This window comes from Chanodichthys erythropterus, chromosome 24 (assembly GCF_024489055.1).
Source record: "Chanodichthys erythropterus isolate Z2021 chromosome 24, ASM2448905v1, whole genome shotgun sequence".
Classification (NCBI taxonomy): domain Eukaryota; kingdom Metazoa; phylum Chordata; class Actinopteri; order Cypriniformes; family Xenocyprididae; genus Chanodichthys; species Chanodichthys erythropterus.
In genome coordinates, this window is record NC_090244.1 from 1,228,911 (window position 1) to 1,244,645 (window position 15,735).

A 15,735-nucleotide genomic window follows, 5' to 3' on the forward strand; every position below is an offset into this window, starting at 1 on the left:
TAAAAGCCTTTATTGCCATACAATTAAATAAAAGTTTTTACACAGTGTAGGTTGACCTTTCTTATTACTACTACTAATAATAATGGTATGAGATGGTAATACCATAAAATCAAACATAATCACCTGCACTGAAATCATATATCATCATCATATATGCCATGCAGTAACAACAGAAAATCCATACAATGTCTATTGTGTGATTTCATTACATCCTGGGTTTTTTAAGTACCAATCCCAAAACAAATCCCTACAGTAACCTTTGGACATTTGTATTTATTAATAAAGATTTTATGAAGCTGTATTCCTTCCAAAATTCACACTATTTATTCAGTTTTTACTGATCTACACAAAGACATACTACAGAATTATATCATTTAAATTAATAGCACACCACCACACTATTTTAAGTCCTGATATTAAGTAATTTTTACTTACTTAAGTGTCTGTATATCAATCAAAGTACTGAATTATTACCTCTTGACCTTTTTAAGGCGTTCCTTGACTTCTTTTATAAAAGATCAAGTCAAAATCTGCTCTTTTATACATTTTTTTTTTAAATAAAAAACACATTTTACTTTTATTTATGAATAAAATGGAGATTTTGTTCACTTTTGAAGACAATTTTCAGCAAAAGTGTAGCTAGGTTACACACGCGAGCGCGCACACGCCCGTGAGCATGCGCAGTTACCGCCTGCAGCTCGGTCCGTGGCGGCTGCTGCTGTTTCTGTCCGCCGCACCGAGAATCTCCGTGTTTTTCCGTTGCGTTCTCGCCCGCCGCTGTTTATGCGTCCGAATCTGACCGCCGAGCCCGTGCTGCTCGGTCCAGACTCCCGGTAAAGGCTCGTCTCACCTCGGCTCCGGGCGTTATGCGCTCAAATGAGGCCTACATGCTGAAACTGTCCTCCTCTTCCTCCTGCTCCTCCTCCTCCTCCCATGCATGAATCTCACCGTGATGGCTGATGATCAACAACAACAGCCCGGTGCTCCCGGACCGTCCCTGCAGAGCCTCGAGGCGACGGCGCTGCAGTACAACAAGATCAAGAATTCCATTTGGTAAGAGATCCGATCAGTGTCCGATCTCGAAAACATCTCGAGCACCTTGCATGCATCTGATGGTTGGCACTTGTAACGGGATGTCTGATTCCAGTGCATGTTATGTATGATTGTTTACAGCCTGATTTCACCTGGACAGTAGGCCTATATCTCATTTCGTTGCATGTATTATCTGATCTCTGTTGTACAGGATGTCTGATTTCATTGCATGATGTCTGATTTTATCTCGTCATTGCACTGGACGTCAGATGTCATTGATTTCAGATTCAAGTAATATCTAAATTCAGTGTATGGGAATGTTTGATTTCATTCCATGGCTAGCTAGTATGATTTTGTTGCATGTGGTATCTGATTTCAGTGCATGTGATTGTGTCTGATTTCTAATTGCATTGCATTGTGTTGTCTGATTTCAGTTGCGATATGATTTCATTGCATGGACTTTCTGATGTCATTGCATAGAATGACTGATTTAATTGCGTGTGTCATATCTGGTTTCAAGTGCATGTAATATCTGATTTCAGTGCATTTGATTATGTCTGATTTCTAATTTCATTGCATTTTGCTATCTGTTTTCAGTTGCAATAGATGTTTGATTTCTTTGCATCGGGATGGAGTCTGTTTTTAATCTTATTGATTTAATTTGTATCATTGCATTGGATGCCAGATGTCATTGCATAGCATATCTGATTTCAAATGCAACTAACATATAATTTAATGCATGGGGATGTCTGATCTCATTCCATAGATTGTATGATTTTGATTGGATATATGATTTCAATGCCTGTATTATGTCTGATTTCTAATTGCATTGGGGTGTCTGGTTTCATTTCTTGGATATGACTTTTATTGCATGAAAAATTTGACATGGGTTGTCATTGCATGGGATGTCTGATTTCATTACATGGCATGTCTGATTTCAAATGCAAGTATATGATCTCAGTGCAAAGTCTACTTGTAATTTCATTACATTTCATTTTCATGTCTGATTTTTACAGGAAATGAGGTATAAGTTGTCTTCCAAAATCGGACACCCCATTCAAATCATCAGACATTCCAAGCAATGATATCAGATAATCCATGCAATGCAATTTAGACATCATCACTGTGCAATTGAAATCAGACAATTCAAGCAATGAAATCAGACATTATCCATATGCAATGACATCGGAAAATATGAGATAAAATCAGATTCCATCCCCATGCAATGAAATCATATATCACATGCATTGGAAATCAGATATCCTATGCAATGAAATCATACATCCATTGCAACTAAAATCATACATTTTACATACACTTACCCTGAGATGTCCACAAAAGATTATTTTCTCCAGAACCAAGAAACCTGTTAGTTTAGCAGGCAGGTGTAGTAGAAATACTCATGCCCTGACTCGACCTTTGACACCGTCATTAAGAATGAAAGAAAAGCCCTGCTCTTTCTACGAATTGTTTTATCTTAAATGACTGCAGCCACCTCCAAGAAATGCCCTGCCTGTTATCAGGAACTCAATGGCATTTCTTGTTTTTTATTTTCTGTGTTTTATACTTTAAGCAGCACAGCCGCACTAATAATTTTTGTTTTCTTGTTTTACAGCAAATCTGTACAATCAAAAGTGGAGAGTATATTGGTAAGTCTCTTATGTTATTATTAATTATGAACATTTAGTGTTTTGTATTATCAGACAGATATTATGGACTCTAAATTCAGATTCTAAATAAGCCATGTAGTAAGTATTTATTGAATATTTATATTATCTTATTATATTGCTGTTGCCACTTTTTATAAAGGTAATTAGCATTTTTGGAGGTAATATTGGGTAAGTATTGGACGTAAAAAAAATTAAAGACTTAATTTGAGATTTTCTATCAAATATCTAACTGAAAGTACTGTTAGATTATTGTACATAATTTTCTTTATTGTTTTGAATTTTTTTCATTTCAAAAAATGTTTGAACCCCTTGAGCATTTGTGTCCATTTTGACCCGGAAGAGGTAATTTCAAAATTAGCATAGTAAAAACATTGAAAACTTTAAAATGTTTGAGCATTTACTCGACTCATGCATTGTTGCTTAAAGGTGAAGACCCAGCTCTATGCATTTTCTGCAAGACTTCCCTTTCTATTAAACATATTCTATTGGACTGTCCTGGTTTTAATGCAAGTAGAAAGCTCTTTTATGAAATTAGTTTACCTAATTACTTATTTAGTAAGATTTTGCCTGAAAAGGTTTTAGAATTTTTATTAATTTTAAAAAAAGTCTTGTATTTAATTACTTGCTGTGGTTGTTTGTTTGCTTGGTCTTTATTGTATTTATGTGATATTTGTATTTTTGTAATTGAGTTTTTACCATTAAAAATATCCTCAGATGCTAACATGGCATTAAATAAAATTATACTACTTGAGCATTTACTCATTTATGTTTTGCAGATGAATAGTTTTATATGCCACATTTGTTTGTTTTTAAAATAGTGTTTTTTGTTTGTTTTGTTTTTTTTTGCTGAGAACAATGTTTCAGAAAAGTTAGGTAAACTAGACAGAAATATCCACAACTTTCAACCAATAATGTTCAAGGCAAAACTGACAAAAATGAAAGTCAAAAGTCACTCCTTTCAGGATTTTCTATTTTAAGTTAGTTATTGCTTTTGTGGGATCCTGTACGGCAGGGATCAGTCCTGGAGGGCCACTGTCCTGCAGAGTTTAGCTCCAACCCTGATAAAACTCACCTGCCTGTAGTTTTCTTGTAACCCTGAAAACATTGATTTGCTGGTTGCTTGATTCAGGTTGGAGCTAAACTCTGCAGGACAGTGGCCCTCCAGGACTGAAACTGCCCATCCCTGCTGTACGGCATTATATATATATAATTGTGTGTCATGACACCAGTAACAAACAGTGGTAACCATGGAGGCTGTTACCAGGAAGATGAAAACAGGGTTCAGATTCCCAGGAATCATTTACCTTCATGTACAACAGGTGCAGTTACTCTACATTTAAAGCAAGAAAAATTCCTTAAGCCAATATGGGCAACAGAATATGATGTCACACTCTAGGACTTGATGAATTTATAGTTTCCAGCAACATTTGAACATACAATGATCAACAAATATGTAATTATTTTTATTGAATATTAATGGTGTATGCAAATACTTTTGTGTTTATAAGTACAGGTGTTTAGGAACTTACTATATTGGTTTGAGTTGCTGTTTAGTGATTGAATAAAAAAAAAAAGTTTCTGATTTCAGATGTAAATAATCCAAAAAGTTGTTATTTCCAATCAGAATTTAGATTTTAATCTGTGTGTTTGCAATCAGAATTTAGAGTTGAATCTGTCTGATTCCAATCAGAATTTAGAGTTGAATCTGTTTGCAATCAGAATTTAGATTTGAATCTGTGTGTTTGCAATCAGAATTTAGATTTGAATCTGTGTGTTTGTAATCAGAATTTAGTTGTATTGATCTGTTTCCAATCAAAATTTAGTTGAATCGGTCTGTTTCCAATCAGAATTTAGTTGTATTGATCTGTTTCCAATCAGAATTCAGAGTTGAATCGGTCTGTTTGCAATCAGAATTTAGAGTTGAATTGGTCTCTTTCCAATTAGAATTTAGAGCTGAAACTGTCTGTTTGCAATCAGAATTTAGTTGAATCTGTGTGTTTGCAGTCAGAATTTAGAGTTGAATCAGTCTGTTTGCAATCAGAATTTAGAGTTGAAATGATCTCTTTCCAATTAGAATTTAGAGCTGAATCTGTCTGTTTGCAATCAGAATTTAGAGTTGAATCTGTGTGTTTACAATCAGAATTTAGAGTTGAATCTGTGTGTTTGCAATCAGAATTTAGAGTTGAAATGATCTCTTTCTAATTAGAATTTAGAGCTGAATCTGTCTGTTTGTAATCAGAATTTAGAGTTGGATTGGTCTGTTTGCAATCAGAATTTAGAGTTGAATCTGTGTTTACAATCAGAATTTAGAGTTTGATCGGTCTGTTTGCAATCAGAATTTAGAATTGAATCTGTGTTTACAATCAGAATTTAGAGTTGAATCGATCTGTTTACAATCAAAATTTAGAGTTGGATCGATCTGTTTACAATCAAAATTTAGAGTTGGATCGGTCTGTTTGCCATCAGAATTTAGAGTTGAATTGATCTGTTTCCAGTTATAATTTAGAGTCTGTCTGTTTGCAATCAGAATTTAGAGTAGAATCTGTTTACAATCAGAATTTAGAGTTAAATTGATCTGTTTCCAATTAGAATTTAGGTTTGAATTTGTTTGTTGCGATCAAAATTTAGACATGAAAAGATCTGTTTGCAATCAGAATTTAGAGTTGAATTGATCACTTTCCAATTAGAATTTAGAGTTGAATCTGTGTTTGCAATCAGAATTTAGTTGAATCGATCTGTTTACAATCAGAATTTAGAGTTGAATCTGTCTGTTTGCCATCAGAATTTAGAGTTGAATCGATCTATTTACAATCAGAATTTAGAGTTGGATCGGTCTGTTTGCAATCAGAATTTAGAGTTGAATCTGTGTTTACAATCAGAATTTAGAGTTAAATTGATCTGTTTCCAATTAGAATTTAGGTTTGAATTTGTTTGATGCGATCAAAATTTAGACATGAAAAGATCTGTTTGCAATCAGAATTTAGAGTTGAATCGATCTGTTTACAATCAGAATTTAGAATTGAATCTGTGTTTACAATCAGAATTTAGAGTTGAATTGATCTCTTTCCATTAAGAATTTAGAGCTGAATTGATCTCTTTCCAATTAGAATTTAGAGTTGAATCTGTCTGTTTGCCATCAGAATTTAGAGTTGAATCTGTGTTTACAATCAATTTAAATTGATCTGTTTCCAATTAGAATTTAGGTTTGAATTTGTTTGTTGCAATCAAAATTTAGACATGAAAAGATCTGTTTGCAATTAGAATTTAGTTGAATTGATCTGTTTCCAATCAGAATTCAGAGTTGAATCGATCTGTTTGTAGTCAGAATTTAGAGTGGATCTATCTGTTTTTAACACAAAATATGAAAATATGGTGTAGTAGAATGTGATATAAAGTGTTCAGCATTCAATATAGCCACTGTCAAAAAGAGCATGATGTGTTTTGTTACTCAGTGATTGGCCAGTAACACCTGTTGCTGCTGTACAACCAATCAGAGGCAAGATAACTACTTCATACAGATGTCATACTGTTCAGTAGCCAGAATCAACCTTTAAAGAGTCAAACAGCTTCCATGTTCAGAAAGAATAAGGCTGCTTGTCTGTTTTATACAATACCTCATATATCAGCCCTAGCATTTATAACAGCTACCTGGTGCATTTAAGAAATAACAGTGAATTGTCTTTTTATTTTTTTTATTTACTGCTCATTGGCTGTCAAGCCTCACCCCGTTCATGAGCGCCGGTTTCCCCTAGCAACAAAGAGGCAAATAGAATAGGAAGAGGTGAGAGGAATTCATTCTCACCAGCCAATTGAAAGCGAGGTGGGAGGAGCCTATGCTGAAACGATGTGTGTCAGCATTGACATGCATGTTTACTGACAAGGTTTACATGGCAACCGGCTAAGAGCAGGGCAGGATTGCAGGTTTGCTGGCGCTGGTCATATGCGCAGACACGCTCCAGTATTGTGCGCCTGCCGGACTCGAGGGGACCTGGTTTTCCCCTTTGAATACGCCAACCTTGCGGTAATGAATGCAGGAGAAAACAGTGATGTCATGGGCCGCGGAGTCTTGCAGGGGCCGAAATAATTTTGACTACTGGATATCTGTGTTGAAACATTAATCATGGCCTTAATCAACCTTCAAGTGACTTGTAGTGTATAATGTGTGATAATGGTGTGGTTATTTGATGTTGTGTATTATAATCAAACTTCTGTCATGATAATTACATTTTTAATTTTTTTAAAAAGTTGGAAAGACTTTAAAACAAGCAAAATCACATCATAACCAAATATAAAACGAATCAGTTGTTCTATAAAATAACTAAGAATTTCACACCAAATACCAAAAGAACTGAAAGTTTGTTTTAAATAATAGAATATCACATTTATTACATTTAATCTACATGACTGCATTATGGTTTTTTAGAGTACAAATAATGTCAAACTTGTGTGAAATGCCTTAGACTCATAATCCTTGTGTCCTTCATTCATGCAGCAAGATGTTGAGAAGTTTACAGATATCGAAAAGCTCTACCTCTACCTTAAGTTGCCTTCTGGTCCCAGTAGTGGCAATGACAAAAGGTACATGTTATTTTAAATTTATTCATTCCTTTCCATATCCCCCTCCCTTCCTTTTTATGATTTGAACACCTCAAAAACCATTTGTGGTTTCTATGCTTTGCAATATCAAACACACTCATAGCATATATATGTCTGATGTTTATTATCCACTCATGTTTACATTCAGTAAAACATGCATATCTAATGAGATGCATTAATGAAACAAAATCAAGAAGTGTATATAAATATCAGTTTTTTTCTTTGTAATATTGCCTAATTTTGCATTTGTTATTTTGCATCATGCTGTATTGAGTCACGTGAGCTAATCATTTCTCCATTTAAATAGATTTTGTGTAAATTATAACATTGCAATACCAAGCTTCCTGTGTTTTATCATTTGTTTCCCCTTATCTGTCCATCATGTCAACCCCTCTTTCCCAACATGATGTCCAATAGAACTGAAAATCAGAGGGGCTCTGCAAGTCCTGCATTATGGTACTACAACTTTAACTATATCAAAGGGAAAAAAATTTAAGTAACTTGTAACGTGATATATTATACAGGAGCAACAATTGTACACACAGCTTTCTGCTGCTACAGCATCACGTTTCAAAGCCTTCCTTTTCCTCTGTTTTTCCTGTAGCGACCAGAATTCCATGTCATCCAGCCGGACTCAACAGATGTACGCGTTCAACTGGATCCGAAATCACTTGGAAGAGCACCCGGAAACCTCACTGCCAAAACAAGAGGTGTACGACGAATACAAGTGAGTGCGATTTAAAGCTGCAGTAATTGGACAGAAGTTGTGTTTGCTTGTACTCATTGGTTTCTCATGCTGTTTTCAGGAGTTATTGCGACAATTTGGGTTACCATCCTTTAAGCGCAGCTGATTTCGGAAAGATCATGAAAAACGTTTTTCCGAACATGAAGGCACGCCGTTTGGGCATGAGGGGGAAGTCAAAATATCCTTTTCTGTGGAAATTTCAAATACTATAGATATGCCACATACAGTACACCTAAATGTAATACACCTTTTAAATGCATTGATCATATGTGAGAAGTCATGAGAATTGTTTTAAACCTTTACAATGCCTCACGTACTGCTACAGTGGTCTGCGAAAAAAAGCATTTGTGCACATGCCATCACTCCCTAACCTGGACTTACACAAATCAGGTGATGGGGTGAGTATCCTGTTGTCTAATCATATTAGAATGAAATCTGAAGGATCACGTAATACCAAAGACTGGAGTAATGATGCTTTGCATCAGAAATAAATGACATTTTAACATATATTCACATAGAAGACAGTTGTTTTAAATTGTATAAATATTTAAAACAACTGTCCCTAAACCTAATCCTAAACCTAACCTCTAACCCTAACCCTATTTACAATATTACTGTTTTTTCTGTATTTTGGCAACCTTGGCATTAGAGACTCATAACTGATGAGGAAATCCCCTCTTATCTGTCTGCTGCTTTAGTGTGAGTTGTTGGAGTCGGCCGGACAGTCTCCCAGTGCCGAAGACGAGATGCGTTCTGCTGCCTGTGGTCTGGTCTGCGAATGGGCTCAGAAGGTTTTGAGTCGCCAGTTTGACAGTGTGGAGGAACTGGCACGCTTTCTTCTTAACAGTCACTATATAGGCACTAAGTCCATGGCAGCTCTTACTGTTATGACTGGAACCCCAACAGGCAAGACAAAAATGACCTCACATGCAAACCTGTTGATGCATAATTAAATTGTGGGAAGTCTTGCATTCAAGCTATGTTCATTTCTTGTTTTTAACTTAAACCTGTTTCATAAAAATGCCAGGTATGAAAACCCCTACGCCGGCCTCTGCGTTTGTGCCAACTGGTGAAGCCAACTCATTCCAGCCCCAAGTGAAGACCCTCCCTTCGCCTTCTGTAGACGCCAAACAGCAGCTGCAGCGGAAGATCCAGAAGAAACAGCAGGAGCAGAAGCTCACCTCTCCTTTGCCCACTGATGCCCAGGCTAGAAGGGCAGAGGCGGGCACACCTGTCCCTGGATCCAGCCTGACCTCTGGAAGTCCTGCATTGCTGTCCCCTCAACCAACCATAGGCATTGTGGTCGCTGCTGTTCCAAGTCCTATCACAGTAAGGAGATTTTGTTTGTTAACAGGGTATGGATGATTTGACATTTCTGAATGTACAATTGCTTCAACTATTGTTTTGTTTGCAGGTTCAGAGAAACAGGCAACTAATGACCTCTCCGAGTCCTGTTGGAGCAGCAGAGGGAAAAGTTGTACCGGTGAACTTCCAGGTCGTGACCCAACAAGTTAAGCAGTCTCCAAAAACACCCCAGAATATCCCTGCCAGCCCAGTCGGTGACAGGTTGGCCAGACACAGATATGCCCAGATTTTACCTAAACCTTCCGCCACAAGCGCCATTGCACTTCGCTCACCCCCAACGCTCCTCATCACCAACAGCCCCATCAAGACAGTGATGCCCACGCCCCATGTTAGCTCTGTAAATGTGGTCAAGATGACTGCAATATCTCTAGCACCCAACAGTAGCAGTAATAGTAGTACTCCTACCCCGTTGCGACCTGCTTCGGCAGGCATCAGTAGCACAGCTTCCCAGGAAGAATCTAACCAAACCCAGCAAGCTCAGAATGGGACGTCTGCCAGCTCTCTTCAGTCATCTGGACTTGGGAAAGCTGGACGTCCTTCCACGACCCCAACCCCACTAGCATCCACCATTACCAATGAGGTAAAGGTGACATTCGAAGCTGTGAATGACAGTAACTCGGCTATTGCTGTTGATAAACAAAGCACTGCATCAGGGGCAAGTACAGGACAAAAGAATGAAAGAGCCACTAAATTCAGGGCTTCCAGTGAACCCTCTCTGCTTATTAAGGCATCCCCTGTGCCAGAGAGAGTGATAAGGGCCAAGAGTGACTCCACAACCCCTTCAAGTACAATCATGGAGGCTCTTGCCCCAAGCAGCAATAACAACAATGATCAACCAGAAAGTACTTTGTATTTAACTGTTACTAGCCAGAATGTAGATGCCGAATTGTCATCCATTTGTGCGGTGGCAACTGCAAGCACTTCTTCTAAAGATGCTGGTCTCTGTCTAAAAAGCCCTCGAAAACGCTCTGCATCTGTTTTAGAAACCCATACCATCCCAGTTAAAAGAGTATTCATTTCCCAGCAACCTTTGGATGTTAGCAGCAATGCCAGGCCTGGTCTTGTAATAGCAGCGAAGAAGATCCAGAGACCTGGCACCCCAGCAAGACCAGAGAGCGCTCCATGCAAAGTTACGCTAAAACAGAGTAGCTCTCTTCCAACTCAAATCTTGGCTCTTTCAGACACTCCAATTGGGATCTCTCACACAGTTAATCATCCTCAAGTTGAGAATGAAGTTGTTAATATCAGCCCGAACGAACCGGCTTCTGGTACTAGCACAGCTTTATTGCAGCAAAGTCACCAACAAATCAGCAGTGGTATTTCTCAGGAGGTATCTGCTGTTAGTGAGCTCAAGAGCTCACTGCAAGACTACTCGCAACAGATGCAAGCAGAACACAAGCAGAATGCAGCTAATCCGTTACCGTTGATGGCCCAGGCAGCTGAGACCTCCAGTCAGCTCTCTCTTCAGCAGGACATTGTTGATTTTGCAGGAGCCCAAGCTAGCATTGACTATTTCCCCTTCAATGATGATGATATGACCCAGGATAGTATTGTAGAAGAGCTCGTACAAATGGAGGAGCAAATGAAGCTGAATAGCAGCTTGCAATCCTACCTAAGTTGTGTGGATATATCCCTACAAGGTCAAGGCACAGTTGGCCAAGGAACGATCCTGTCACCCCATCAGACAAGTACACAGTTCTATCATTCCTCTCACAGTAGTGCCACGCCAGTCCATACACCAACTCCGACGCCTACGCCGACACCAACGCCTACTCCAACTCCTACCTCTGAGATGCTACCAGGGGGGCATAGCTTGACCAGAGAAAGCCCTTGTTCCCGAATGGCACCTGTTACCCCAGTGGATAGCATCTTAGGTGGTCGCCATACACCCATCAGCACTCCACTGTCAAACTGCAGCAGCAGTGTTCCTCCAAGTCCCATTGAATGCCGCAATCCCTTTGCATTCACTCCTATCAACTCCAGTATAACTGGTTATCATGATGGTAGTGTTGTGTCCAGCAGTCCAGTGAAACCCATGCAGAGGCCCATGGCCACCCACCCAGATAAAGCCAAGCTGGAGTGGATCACCAATAGGTACAACAGCACCGCAGGGTCTCCTGTTATCTCCACCAACTCCACCATTGGCATCCTGCCCAGTTACCAGGATCTGGTCGAGGACCACTTCCGTAAACCACATGCCTTTGCCATCCCTGGCCAAACTCTCCAGTCTCAGTCAAGGCATCAGGATGGAAACTTGGGAAGGTTAACAACCGTTTCTCCAGTGCAACAAGGACAGCAAACCACCCTTAGTAGCAAGCAAGAAAGTTTTGCCGTCCCAGCTCCATTGGACAACAAAGGGGCAGGAAGCACATCTGCATCTGGAGGTGGAACCTTCCGGTGTCGCAGCGTTAGCCCGGCAGTTCGCCAGCGTAACCTCAGTGGCACCACTGCACAAACAGTCACCACCCCACGCTCTGTTGTTTCTCCCTTTAATTGCCCCCTGACATCTGAGGTCCTGAACATTCTGTCCAACAACCAGTCTGTGGTCAATGCCAGCACCTTGGCCCAGAGGAGCCAATCAGTGCCACTAAACATCATGATGCAGTCAGAGCTGCTGCCCGTCAGTCACCAGGCGCAGCAAAGCAATAGCGCCAAGATCACCACCGTGCTCCTCAGCAAGATGGACACGGATGGAGACGATGCAGTGCGAGGGCTTGGTGTAAATAACCTGCCCGCCAATTACACAGCACGGATGAACTTGACCCAAATCTTGGAGACGACACAGGGCTACCCCGGAGGCCCCAACCCTCAGAACCAGCAGCTGCCTCTGGACTCAAGCCCTTCGCCATTTGACTTCCAGAAGACGGGTTACCTCATAAGCACGGGGGAGGAACAAGTCACCTTCACGAGTGGTGATAGTCAAGCACAATCAGGCCCTGGACTGCAACAACCGGAAGAGCAGCTTGAGCTCCAAGAACCGGCATTGGAGCTGCAAGATCAACATCTACAACTCCAGAATCAACAGCTGCAACTTCCAGATCAGCAATTGCAACTCCAAGACCAACAGCTGCAACTTCAAGACCAACAGTTGCAACTCCAGGACCAACAGTTGCAGTTGTCGGACCAGCAACAGTTACAAGATGATCCAGACCTCACCCAGCAGCACTTGTTGCCCCAAACCTCGCAGCAGGTTGTGGATCACGATCAGCAAGAGCAACTGGACTTCAACACTACCGTCAAGGATCTCTTGGGGGAGGACAGCCTCAACCCCAGTTCGCAACTTGTCGGACAGGTGGCGTCAGAACTCAGTGCTGTTGCCTCTGACTTTTCCAGCGACATCCGGTTGACTTCTGACCTTTCTAGTAGCATTAATGACCTGAACACTTTGGACCCAAACTTGCTGTTTGACCCTAGTCAGCAGCAGGACCAATATGAAGATGCCACACTGGAAGAACTGAAGAACGATCCTCTTTTTCAGCAGATTTGCAGCGATACTGTGAACTCTGCTGGTTTTGATTGGCTGGAGAATAAAGACCAGCCAACCGTGGAAATGTTGGGATAATATTATTTCCTGTTCCTTTACTGTTAATGTCGCTGTTGTCGTCGTTTTATTTATGGTTTCTGTTTTGGTTTTTTGTATTGCGATGTTTTGTGTATCCAAAAATATTGAATGACGTGTCTGTGCAGCAAAAATCTGGATGCTCTGGACTGTCCAGTGTAAAGTGCCAGCCTGAGGTAAAACTCTTACAGGCATGTGCTTTATCTGAATTTTTTACAGTTGTTTTGTTTGTATTCCTGTTGATTTCATAGATCATTCCAGTCATTTCTCCCTATTCAGAAGTATGGTCAAATATTTCATCTGGTTCCAATTGGTAGTAAAGTTCGTTCAATATAATGAGACATCACCTGGTGCACAAGCATATCCTTGATTTAATTCACACTGTTTTATATATTTCCATCCACTAAAAACAGTGGATATTGAGGACCTGCATGCATAATTTGCTCTTGTATTTCAACGAAATGCAATATTCCAAGCTGACTTTGGGGAAATGCCCTTTCTAGATGGTCATATAAGTATGTTTTTGGAGACCAAAAGAGTGTATTCAAATATCGTAAGTACAGCAGAAGTGAAATATCATCTACATATCGTAAATCAGTCAGTTCAATGAACTGCAAAGATCTTAGGTGCTACTTGGTGCTGACTTAAAAAATCGCATTTACTGAATCTTTCATCAGCCGTCATTTGTTTTGTCAAAGTGATTTTACACATTTTTTGGGGGGGGGAAGTTATTTAAGGCCATAAAACTTGTACTGTTAAATCCAAACTGTTGGGGAGGGATGAGATTTCTGCTATATACGTTTGTTTTTTCCAGAAAAATGGGAAGAGAAGAGACTCGTCTGCCTTATTTCCAGAGTCTTAAGGCCTTATTCCATCTCATAAAAGGCTTTGATGTTCTGAAATCAAGAACGAATTTGGTGCACTTAAAAAAAAGGTGTTGTGAATTAGTGGTGAACATTATGGATCATCTCTTTAGATGGTTGCTAGCCATTTGTAGGTTTATGCGCCTTTTTTTGCACATCATTTCGAACTGGTAGTGATGATGGTATGGTGATGGCTAAATATTCTTTCCAACTCGAGATCAACAGGCAAACCTGTGTCGTTTCTCCAGCCTTAACTCCATACCAAAGAGAAGCTGTCGAAGAGCAAGAGACGTTGCGGTTTCCATCTTTAATTGGCGTCATTTGAAAGGGGGACTTATAGGATGCGACAATGTATTTGTTTTGTTTTTATCAGATTGCGGGATGTAAATTATGTATATGGCGGATGTACAGATAACTATGGATGGGGGAGCATGTTGTGCAAGTTCACAAAGGCTAAATTTCTAGGCTGTTCATAGACATTAAGGTAGTGCGACATTTGTAAAAAAAGGACATAGTGGTCATTATGAAATTTCCATTTTATCAAGATGCTAATGGTGATGATTTGTAGGTAGATGAGAGTGCCCAAAAGAGGAATCATAACGAGTCCATAGCCAGCACGATATCTCGCTTGTTACGTTTCTGGCTTCCTGTGATGTGCTAGTAAATGCTGTCTGTTGGATCTGTAGCTTGCTAATGTACCATTTTTCTTAGGAGTTTATTGGTTCCTGCATACGCAGATGTGATGTGTAAATGGAGAGAGGATGTTATAGCATGGATTTATCGAGGAAAAAATAAGAAATTAGATGAGACTTAAATATAAAGGCGTTAATTTTATCGTGACAATGTTGTGTGCAGAGACGAATCAAAGGAGCAGACACTGGAAATGGTTTGAAATTCATCTTATTGCACTAAAAGCTTTCTTATTGTTTGTTTATTTCTCTGTCATTTTAAGGAACAATTGGTGCCCACGCTGTTTTTCTTCTAATGACAATAAAAAGCTAAAGGGGAATTACTCATGCTAGAAAATGACAGTGAATAATTGCCTTGTGTAGCAATGAGCTCTAATCTCAATGAGATCCGCGTTGTACAACTTCTCATACCCGAGAAGAAAATATGAAAATACAAGATTTAAAAATGACATTAAGCAGTGTTTAAAAAAAAAAAAAAAAATTCCAACATGCTTCACCATGTTATAAAATGACTGTATGTGCGCATGTATGTTAAACTATCTATGGTAGTAATTGTTGTGACCACTCCTTTAGCCAATCAGAGCACTGGTATCATTAACCAGGTCAAGAGGGGGCAAAAGTAGTTCTATATGCATTTTATGATGTTTACTAAGTTAAAATAAGTCTGTTTCTGTTCATGAATGTTGTTTTATTGTTACTGTTTCTTATTTCATTTTGAATATATCCTTTTTATATATAAAAAAACGCCTATGTGAAGAAAGCTGTAAATATTTTTTATGTTCTGGCATTCATTAATGCACTGATTAATAACGTTTTTTTTTATTATTATTTTACAAGTACGACTCCAGTTCTCTTTTGATACGCAGGGATTGATGCCGCAGTTGGTCCGATGTCTGGTAGGAAAACATGTTCATCCTGTCTGTCCGTTTGGATTTGTAGATTTGAGCCCTCTGATGTGCTTGTTTATCTGCTCTATGTGGACAGTAGCTTGTTAATATTGCAAAAGCGTTTCAGCGATGTTTTGTTCTTTTCTCTTTTTTTTTTTTTCCAATGGAAAGTACTCACAGGTGAGATTTTTTAAGTGGTTTTAAAAGCCAATAAACATTTTTTAAACAACACTGTGTTGTGTTGTCCTGAGCTGTGTTTATGCCGTTTTGGTGGTTGAGTGTAACGCTGCCCTCTGTTGCTTCATATTGACACTGCAGCAAAAAAGAAA

General features: G+C 39.3%; 1 protein-coding gene across 2 annotated transcripts; it reads left to right on the forward strand.

Annotated features, from left to right (window-relative positions):
• Positions 1-677: 677 nt before the first annotated feature.
• On the forward strand, positions 678-15,651 carry LOC137015279 (DNA-binding protein RFX7). Of its 2 annotated transcripts, XM_067380139.1 has the most exons (10): positions 678-1,053; positions 2,648-2,681; positions 7,195-7,280; positions 7,716-7,754; positions 7,903-8,025; positions 8,105-8,221; positions 8,357-8,441; positions 8,742-8,949; positions 9,071-9,372; positions 9,458-15,651. In XM_067380139.1, the coding sequence occupies exons 1-10, from the start codon at positions 938-940 to the stop codon at positions 12,968-12,970; spliced, it is 4,623 nt and encodes a 1,540-aa protein (XP_067236240.1). In that variant the 5' UTR covers positions 678-937; the 3' UTR covers positions 12,971-15,651. The 2 variants fall into 2 exon arrangements, with proteins under 2 accessions (XP_067236240.1, XP_067236239.1); XM_067380138.1 differs by lacking the exons at positions 678-1,053; positions 2,648-2,681; positions 8,105-8,221; positions 8,357-8,441.
• The last annotated feature ends 84 nt before the right edge of the window (positions 15,652-15,735 follow it).